General features: G+C 39.6%; 3 protein-coding genes across 3 annotated transcripts in view; 1 reads left to right on the plus strand and 2 right to left on the minus strand.

Moving 5' to 3' along the window:
* Window positions 1–1,262: 1,262 nt before the first annotated feature.
* LOC102204146 (proline-rich protein 36-like) lies at window positions 1,263–3,378 on the minus strand. The gene is made up of 4 exons (XM_005721297.1): window positions 2,975–3,378; window positions 2,686–2,826; window positions 2,468–2,586; window positions 1,263–2,168 (listed from the first exon to the last, which is right to left on the minus strand). The coding sequence occupies exons 1-4, from the start codon at window positions 3,246–3,248 to the stop codon at window positions 1,359–1,361; spliced, it is 1,344 nt and encodes a 447-aa protein (XP_005721354.1). The 5' UTR covers window positions 3,249–3,378; the 3' UTR covers window positions 1,263–1,358.
* A 520-nt stretch (window positions 3,379–3,898) lies between these two features.
* LOC102204447 (glutamate-rich protein 6) lies at window positions 3,899–8,135 on the plus strand. The gene is made up of 10 exons (XM_005721298.2): window positions 3,899–4,114; window positions 5,037–5,163; window positions 5,264–5,350; window positions 5,443–5,633; window positions 5,756–5,820; window positions 5,976–6,142; window positions 6,690–6,772; window positions 6,924–7,082; window positions 7,308–7,521; window positions 7,827–8,135. The coding sequence occupies exons 1-10, from the start codon at window positions 3,966–3,968 to the stop codon at window positions 8,079–8,081; spliced, it is 1,497 nt and encodes a 498-aa protein (XP_005721355.1). The 5' UTR covers window positions 3,899–3,965; the 3' UTR covers window positions 8,082–8,135.
* A 561-nt stretch (window positions 8,136–8,696) lies between these two features.
* Window positions 8,697–10,093, minus strand: part of selenot1a (selenoprotein T, 1a) — an 8,518-nt gene continuing 7,121 nt past the window's right edge. The window contains exons 4-6 of the mRNA XM_005721299.2: window positions 9,639–9,726; window positions 9,336–9,502; window positions 8,697–9,220 (exon numbers count right to left, since the gene is read on the minus strand). Coding sequence (XP_005721356.2) covers window positions 9,378–9,502; window positions 9,639–9,726 — 213 coding nt within the window. The 3' untranslated portion in view covers window positions 8,697–9,220; window positions 9,336–9,377. The remainder of the gene's footprint in view (window positions 9,221–9,335; window positions 9,503–9,638; window positions 9,727–10,093) is intronic.

The following is a 10,093-nucleotide window of genomic DNA, read 5'->3' on the forward strand; positions in this document are numbered from 1 at the left end:
GCCATGCGCTTGTGAAGTGGCTGTTTGGTCTCTCCAATGTAGAGGTCTGGGCAGCGAGAAATGCCCAAACCTCTTTAATGTGCCGTTAAAACGCTTGTTTGCAGAGCTTGGCAAACTATTACAAACAGCTAACTGAAAGAAAGGATGGGCTCAAACAACTCCAAGAAAAAGAAAAAAAAATCCAATGAGTGGCCTAAGGTGGTGGTTATGGTAAATGGACTGGTTTAGTGTATTTCAATGCTACTTGAGCACTTTATACAATATGCCTCATTCACACCCGCCCATTCGAGCAGTTTTTATTCTAAGCTTAAGTGCCATATCACATTGCACTCCAATGGATGCAAGGTACTTATACTGGAATATTTGGCATGCAGACTGGAGCAGCCAGGGACTGAACTACCAACTTCTCAATTGTCGAATGACCACCTTTGCCTCCTAAGCAACAGTCACCCTGGTTATTTCTGATTATCTGTATTTACAAATTGTGTTAGTTTGTTTTTTCATTTTTATTAAAAGGAACAAAATGAAGAGTGTAAAGAGAAAACTGGGAGGGTGGGGCAAAATAGAAATTGTCAAAAATGAGTCAATATTTTTTTATTGATTAATTGAATCTTTATTTTGAACATGTTGAAAAAGTACAACAACAGAATTAAACAGAGACAAAGCAAAACAAAAGGAAAACGAGCAACCACAACTACAAATAACTTTCATGTTCAAAAAGGAGCAGGAAGAAGCATAAGTTTATTTAATCCCACCCCCTTTCCACTATCTAGTAATCAATAGACTGCAGAAATACCTCCTTGCAATTACATTATATGTCACATGTATTTTTTTAAGAGAGCGAGAGAGAGACAAGCAACAAGCTGTTTTTTTCTGACTTGTTTTTTTTCCCCCCGGTGCCATTTGAGTAAAACAGATCTCTTGAAGGACCCAGCATGCCAGGTAAAGGACCTGGTGTACAACTGTACATGATTAAGTCCTGTAAAGATAGTCCATTTGCTGCTTTGACTAAGTTGGAACAGCATAACAGAACATTGCTTTTTATTAGTAAAAAGCAAGCTTGACAGTTCAGGCTACATAAGCCCAGCATAGTGCAATAAAATAGTGACTTTCCAACATTACATATCCACCCGACCCCCCTTTGTTTGGTGGGTGGTTGCAGACAACAGGGACATTAATCATTTAAATTTGAGCCCCCAACATCCAAATATCATCAAGTCTGCTTATTAATTCCAATCACCTTTGCACTAAATGCTCATAACATCTATGATTCTTGAGTTTGAATCTGTGGTGCTGATTGAGTTGAGCTGTTGAACAAAGAATTTCAAACCAAGAACTGGTGTTATTTAAAGCCTTTATTATATTTTCGTCAAACTATGACGAAAGGGCATTAACTGAACTTGTTGATGGAAGTGTGGAAAATTGTGCGACTGAGCTTGAGGCAGCAGAGTGTCTGTGCTTCCGCTTTCCAAGTCTGGATTAGGATTGCTTGGATATTGAGGAACAAATTGAGGGAAAGGCACAACATATTGAGGGAGTACGGTGTCCGAGCTTCCAGTAGCAGCCGCCAAATCTGCATTAGGGTTGTTCGGATATTGTGGAAGAGGGACAAACTGAGGGAAGAGAGGATACTGGGAGAGGAAATGCACATTGGGTGGACGCTGCAGTGAGTGGGGATAAGTGTCAGCGTTAGTTGTGGTTTCAGTATCTGCTGGCACAGGTAGTGGAAAGGGCAAAAGAAAAGGTGGACCAACTGGTTTGTAACCAGGTAAGAGAAACTCTGGAGGAATGAAGGATTCTGGCTTTGCAGTGGTGGTTGGGGCTGCACTTGTGGCTGGAAGTGGGGGATAAAAGTAAGGATAGAGGGGGGGAAAGAGTGGAGGGTATTGCTGGAATGGGGGCATTTCTGACTGCTTAATGGGTTCTGCAGGATCCGATACGGCAACTGAAGGATATGGATAGTGCATTTGTTGTGGCAAGAAAAAGGGTTGAGGAACATGGGCATACAATTGGTCTGGATTTTTGCTAGCGTAGGGCATCTGGGAGTTTGATGCGGGGTCCTGAGGGGTTTGAGAGGCAGTCGTCATAAGAGCTGGTGCTGCAGGTTTGGAACACCAAAGGGAGATTGGAATACCCTGCCACCGCATTGGAAGCACATAACTGCCACCCTTTAAAACAAGAAGGAATATCAGGACTTGCGTGTTACCAGTCAAGGAGTTAAAGTTATTTACCCCCTTTTAAAAGAGCCATAATTGTTAGAGATCACAATATTAAGTGTTTATGTTTAGCCAAGAGACCGTTCCAAACCCATGACTAGCAAATTAAAGCCTCGGCCATCTAAGGAAGATTTTGCATAATTTTAATTTACTTTTGATAATTAAAAAAATAATCCTAAAACTAGCCAATTTTAACAGCAGGCTGCCAATTATTCAAATATAGCATAAGACTTAATTTCAGTTAAAATTACCTCTTGAACCACACTGCAGCCATCATAGGGAACCTTCATAACAAGTGACCGTAAGTTCCTCTGCATGTTGTAGCCACAGTTGGGAGGGACCTGGCTCAGAGGTACTGGCGGTGCATTTGCTATGGGAAAAAAAGTTTACCTGACGATGCAACCAAATGGACACTTTACAAAAAAAAAAAAAAAAAAAAAAAAAAAAAAAAAAAGCCCCGCTTGCTTACCTTGGTCCACTGCTAGCTCTGACACGCCTCTTCCCGCTACCCTGAACTTCATCCGATCCCCACCGCACAGCAGCAAGGGTACCATGCGCCTCCATGCTGCTTCTCTGGAACTGGCGTCATACGTTTGGCCTTTTGACCAGCCTGACATGGGGGGGAAATCAAGAAGAGCAAGTTTTGCAGTTATGCACAGAGGCATAGAGCTTTTAAATAAAAATGCAAGTACATCTCCAAATAAGCACGCTTTTCCTGCAGCCAGTGTCCTTACATAAACTGTGGACCTGAAGCTTACCTATAAAATCTGCTTGATAGGATTCCTCCACGGATGAGTTTGTAGAGGCTTTCCCATATTTAACCTCTGACTCAAGGCCTGAGCCTTTCCCGACAGATTTTCCGAATACGACTTTCCCCTTTCGTGCACCTAACGCATCGGCCTCTTTGCGCCCTCCTCGCCTCTCTGTTTTCGTTAGTCGGTAACAGTCTATTGCTTGCACTAAATGGCACATCAGAATAACAGCTACAGTTAAACAACAAACGGAGGCACGTCTCCCTTTTTCTCTACGCATCGTTTAGCTGTGCGTGTCTCCTAGAAATGTTAAGAGCTGGAAGGCGAGACTTCGCCATGGCTATTTGTGCGGCAGCAAACAAGCCAGGTGCCGCCACAGCGAATCAGAAGCCGCTGCGGGGACATCAACGGATTCTCTAATTACCTGCACTATATGCACCTGAGTAATGTCTAGTTAACATTTTATTCTTAACGGGCTTTGTGTGTGTGTGTGTGAGTGAGTGAGTGAAAGAGAGAGAGAGAGAGAGAGTTTAATTAGGACACACAGTAATAATTAATGAGGTAAACTAAAAAAAAATAAATGCACAACCGCTGTCCCATCTAAAAATAGTATTAATGTGGCATGTGTTCAGAAACCTCTGCTACTCATAAATGGAAGGCGCAAAAACAATTTCAGTCACGGAAGCGAGTTTCAGCTGCAGTTTCCAAGCTGACCAATGAAAACTGGGGATCAACCTCTTACGTGCTCAGAAAATATCGAGAATTTGAACATCTACGATGCCATGGCAACCACCAAAGCTCCACCTGCTGGTGAAGCTGCAGAAAGGCTGTTAAATGAACCACTGAGGTGGGATTATTCCCTGCCTCCAAATCCTTTGCAAACACTAGATTACCATATTTACACATTACAATAATTGTGGAAAGGTTTTGGCTTTTTTAAAATCCGGGGTCTTACAATAGATTTTACTGTTTATTAGAAATTTATGTCAGAACGCTTATGAATGTTAGCATAACCAGTCAGACAGCAACACAGATGAGGTCTGCTGTTATGTTTACACATTGCCATACAGCTATTTCATCTCCATGGTTACTAACAACACCGGCTAGTCTGAAGAATCGCTCAATACTTGACTACCACTGCGGCAAGTACGTGGTGTTTTATTGTCGTGCTGTCTTCAGCTTATCTTCATATCTTCATAGACTATGTATAGAGGTGTTTGTTTTCACCAACTGTCAGCTTTATCTGTCTTTTTTCCCTCCTTAAATGATGACTGCTTTTATATATGTAAAAAATATATTAGACGTATTATACTTGGGTGTGTATGTGTTAGGAATAAGTTTTGATTCCTGGTAGCACATGAGACTAGCTCATTGAGCTGAGGATGGATTGTTTTATCTTGGGATAAATACACTAAACACAGTCAAGACAAAAAGATGAAGTCCAGCTTTTCCTGCAAGTCTGTTCAAAGTACTAAAATATCTCCTACATGTACATTGACTGGTCACTTTATTAGATTGGTGGATCTTCTTTTGGCTTCAAAACTGCCTTGACTCTTCTTGGCACAGAGACAACAAGGTGCTGGAATCATTCCTCGGATAATTTGGTCCATGTTGATATGATAGCATCACACAGTTGCTGCAGATTTGTCAGCTGAATCCCTGATTGCACCACATCCCAAAGGCCCTCTACTGGACTAAATCACCCTTTATAACCATTCTATTGTTCAGTTTGAACTTCAGCAGGTTATCTTGACCACATCCACATTGGCTGGTTAGATGTAAGCGGTTGAACAGGAATACCTAATGAAGTGGCCAGTGAGTGTATATTTATAAATACATACCAACACTGTTAACAGTTCTCTTATTCAGACTTCTGTGTTTCAATAAATGGCACTGCTACATTAGCTCGTGATCTACTCCATGTTCCAGACGACCATATAAGACCTTGATTGGTTTCACATGGTCATATAATAATCTTGATATTATTATATGGATTAATATCTCACTCTTTCTAAAATCATTGAATGTTTCCTTTTATTTGTCATTTTTTCTCTTTGTCTGGTAAGAGGATGCGATGCAGTTGCCCAAAACCTGTCAGTGACCCACCCACCTATTGTATCAGAGCTGCGGGAGTTCTGAGGTACAATCGTGAGTCTGACAATCACAGGATGAATTTAACAACTTTTCCCCAAAGGGTAAAAATAAATTAAAAGTCAAATATCTCCTTACTTTTTAAGGAAGGAAGCAAGGTGTTACAGATAATGTTACTCTGATAAAAAAAAAAATGTTATTCAGTCCCAGACAGAATACCCAGCACAATGTGAGTACTGTGGGGAAAAGGCTCATCCTCTACTTGTTCTAACATGGGTACATAATCCTGAGGTGAGGCAGATTGTAAATGGTCAAGTCAAAATCCCTAAATTCACCTATTGTACTACATGACCTCCTTACCCCCTCCTCTGTGTCCATCACAGACCCACTTCTGTTGTGCTCAGCGGCAGCAGCTATGTCAAATCCTGGTGAAGCAGAGACTTTTGTTTGAGGAGCGATCTAACCTAACCTTTGGTACTCTAACTTCAAAAGACCAGATGGAAATTCTGTATCACAAATCCAGAGAGAGTGAAGCTTACCACAAGTTTATGAAAGGCTTTCTGAGAAAACCTAGGTACACATTTGCATGATTTTGCATGAAAATGCCTGTAAACAGAATGAAAGTAGGAACAGAAATATGACTCAAATAATGTGCAAAATTAATATGAGTAGCGTTTATTTTGTATTTTTTCATAGAATACAATCAAGAGAATCTACAATCTACGGTGGTTACCCAGTTAATCTGCTTGCAGGGAAGACCTGTGAGTAGTTAGCAACATTCACACTGGAAGCCTGAAACTTTTGCATACAGTCATAATAAACAGACAGACAGACAGACAGACAGACAGACAGGTAACTGCATCTTGATTTTATAAAGCTCTGTGAAACTAACGCAGTCTATTTTGCTATTGTTTAGCTTTCTCTGCACCAGGGGTCTTCAGGTTAAGACTCTCACATGCTCCAGGAAAGGGGACAACGTATTGCAGTAGCACAAGTGAAAAATGCTTAAAAATGGAAGAGGAGGAGGTGTTGCTCCCTTTTTATGATTGGAAACCAGTTCAGTTTGGCATATGTAATCATCAGGTAACATGCAAATTAATATTACTTCTATTTTTCATGACCCACAGAGCTTGTTTTGTCTTATTATATTGTAAATATATGACGTTTTTCCAACACAGAGGTTTCATTTATGTTTGAATAGAGGCCTCAGACAGCTGCATTACACACTAATACAATGCCCCCATGTGGTCACACTGTGTCTACATAATACATTGAACCCAAAACCTTCACAAATGCAAGACTTTATTATTACGCTAAATAGTATTATTATTTATAAAGAGAAACTACTCAGTTTTAGTATCGTAAACTAGTAAAGCTGGGTAAAAAGGCCAAAAGACAATCTAAATGACCCTGCAGAGGCTGACGAGTTTAGACATTGAAAGAGAACTTGAATGTAGAGGTAAATTTGCAATAAAGCAACCCTCCCACTTCTTTCAAACTCCACACTATTAGGTTATAAGAATAATAATTGTTTTTTAAAAATAATTTTTCAAAAGTCCATGTTATTGTGTGCAAAATAGAATTTCTAGACATGATAATTTCTTCTTTTGAACTTTATCTGTATTCACAGGTGGGGTCTGGAGTTTTACAGAAATTTTATTCCAGTGGCATCACATTCCTTACCATGTTCCCTGGTGGCTCTGCTCAGGTCTTGTATCCTCTCAGATTTGATCAGATTGATCATGAGACTTTGCGGAAGTGATTTAAAAATGCACAATTTAAACATTAAAGAAATCCAGTGAATTCCAGTTGAATTGAATATCCTCTATAGTCAGTGTTCCTGTCCTTACCAGCTTGGTTACAGTTATCCCTCTGGCCTCTTGGCTGTACTTATCGTCGTCACTGAACACAATGGAAGAGTTTGTATAGTGTATGACGACGTCAGTGCCCCTAATCAACAAATCAGAGCTATATTCCAGTCTGATGGCAGAGCGACATGCTATCACACCAATGGAAACATATGGTAGATAGCATTTTTTTTAAAATATTTACCATTTATTAAATATTGCCTCTTTAAATTATATTATTAGCCCTATAGTTGTTGTCATAGAGGTTGCTGTCAAAAAATGTTTTTGTCTATGGGGTGTAAATGTGATATTTAAAATTTGCACAGGTGAGCATAAATACATAATGGCAATGAGCTACAGTCCATTTATATGCATGTATTTTTTCTGTACTCTCATTGCAGGCTGTCCTTAAACATATCTGGTGGCCGATGCTTAAACAATGCAGGCAATGTAACTTGTAAGTGGAGCTGGGGTACTCCCACGCCCCTGCAGCCCATCTTTCTGTCCCTCAACAAAACTGTTGGAGTTCGAGTCCTGGGGAACAAACAAGTGTTTGTTTCCTTCTTGGCAGGCAGGCAACAGGCTAAGTTCAGTGTGGGTACCTGCTGCGCTCAGGTAAGACTGAAGCACTGTGCAACTAGTCTGCACATTGTGAACTGGCTATTTTATAGAATTAAACATATGACAAAACATAAGGGCTAAAATGGAAAAACAAAAATTGGAAAATATGTTCATTTTGAGTATACTGGAATAAGTCTAAAAGTTTGGATATGGGTATGCATTACTACCAGTTTTCTGATGTCTTTCTTTATGAAAGCAAATATTTTAACATTTAACTACACAGAGGGTTTAAATGATTTGCAAAATGACTGTAACAAAATGCTAAAGTGCTTCATTAACGTGAAAAAACCTTTGATTAGGGTGAATACGTGCATACTTCAGGTTCATCGCTCTCTAAAGACGAGCTGCTGGCATTGGCAGCCAAAATCAGGATCCACGCAGCAATTCAGCATCTTCACCAGTACCTGACGACGCCCTTACATCCCCAAAAACTTAAGACTACACCAGCCCATCACTTACAGGTTACTGCTCAAAGGCTCCTGAAAGTCAGTGATGATGTAATGATGAATGACAGTGACAAAGCCTTCATCCTCAAGTGCCTTCAGGATTGTTGATGTATATGTAATATTGGAACATGATGACAGTGACTGGGGGAGGGAAAAACCCCCCCCCCCAAAAACAAACAAACCGCAAAGCTGGAAAAACATTTTGCATGTCTCATTTTGACTTTAGTTACCAGAAAACGAAAGGAAAAAAGAAAAAACATTTTATGTACTAGCACCTGAGTGCCAGCATGTCGATATATAGAGATAATCCTTATAGCATGCTTGGCTGAATCAGTATTTTCTCATTTTTAAGGCCAGACTTACCTTTATTTTAAATTCAATTTAAATGGAGCCTGGTTTCACAAAGAGAATATCAAGTAAAGGTATTATACAATTAACCCAATAAATGACTTTCATTACTCCTTGTCTAAATAAAGTCATCTGTTGCACATTAACCACTTTATTTCTTTTAGGCTGGTCTTGTAGTTGTTTTTTTTTATTTTTATTTTTTTATTTCTCCTCTCTTTTGCCTTGTAATATAAAAATCAGTGTAGAGCTTCCCAAAGACTTGATAATCAGGTTGTTACTCCAGATATTTCATACCATTGCATAGTATACCCACAGTAAATTATAAGCCTGATGACAACAGATGCGTTAGTATGTCAACTCAACACCACACCGCAGTTTCAGAGTTAAATAGTTAACAATATGTTTTATTAATCTTCTTAGTTTCCTCCAAGGTTTGTAAATATAAAAATCCAGAAATCATACCAACAGGTTCCCAATGTTATTTTCACAACAGTGATGACAGACTTTTAAGTGCTGCAAATTTCTACACGGTAAACTACTTGATAAACAAATTTCTACATATGGCTCAGTGGTACAAATGACACATTGTTTCTTTTTTCCCCACAGAGATCAAATTATATTCAAATAGTTAAAGACTACAAGAACCAATGTTAACTCTCTCCTTATGGGCTCACTAATATCACCTGGATGAACTCTGTAGTAGTATGAATAGTACAAGAAAATGACAAAATGGCCAGCACTGTTGCCATGGATCCCACTCTGGCGTCAGGGGCAGGTCATCTCTAAGGGGCGCAGTGAAGAGTGATGGGGACATCCAGTCTGTGCTAGCAGTGTTCCTGCCTTCAGCGCAGACGTTCATAAACATCACCTCACAGCCCAGTGAGAAACCCACCTCAGACCTAGAAGGGCAGAGAAAGGAGCAGGCCAAATTAAAAAGCATAAACCTTCACTTTAGTAGAAGGGACTCCAAAAAACAAAAACAAAAAAAAGTCTTTGTCACACGACTGTACTTACATGGATGGGCTTTTAGCTTCAGCTAGGAATTGAACAGTAAGGTTATGAATGGTGGTGGTGCCTTGCGTTCATGTGAACGTTCATCTTCATTTCATTATCCAGGATTTGCACAAGCTGCTGCATGGAGGGCAGGTGACCTGACTCCAATTTGGACCACACTGGTACATCTATAAAAGAATATTTTAATTTTAATTTGTGGGCTAGATTTTGTTCCATCATCTCAAGTTTATGAATGTTATTGCAAGAAAAATGAAATAAAGTCAAATCCACTGGGCACTAAGTACGTGCTAGAATAACACTCACCATTTAATGTGATTTCAAACGCTCCTGTTGACATTAACTGGTTTTCAATCATGTTGCTGAGGAAGAACACCATCATGCAGGCATAAATCTGATGGAGAGGAAAGATTTCTTTTATTTAAACAGAGTCTGCAATGTTCAGTGAGCAGAAATTAGAACAAAAACCCCACAGGATAAAGTGTAGTATCAGGTTAGCATGTAGCTGCTTTAAAATATGACGTTCATGCCATCCGTTAGTGTAGCGGTCCCCAACCTTTTTTTGCGCCACGGACTGGTTTATGCCCGACAATATTTTCACGGACCAGCCTTTAAGGTGTCGCGGATAACTACAACAAAATAAAACTAGTATCGGTACCGAAAAAAAAAAGAAGATTTATTCATAACACACGTGAAAACATCCAGGAAAACAGAGTTAATGATAAAAACGATAACAAAATGACGCTGAAAACCGATAAAAA

Source organism: Pundamilia nyererei, unplaced genomic scaffold (assembly GCF_000239375.1).
Source record: "Pundamilia nyererei isolate P.nyererei 1_Seehausen unplaced genomic scaffold, PunNye1.0 scaffold00004, whole genome shotgun sequence".
Taxonomy (NCBI): Eukaryota; Metazoa; Chordata; class Actinopteri; order Cichliformes; family Cichlidae; genus Pundamilia; species Pundamilia nyererei.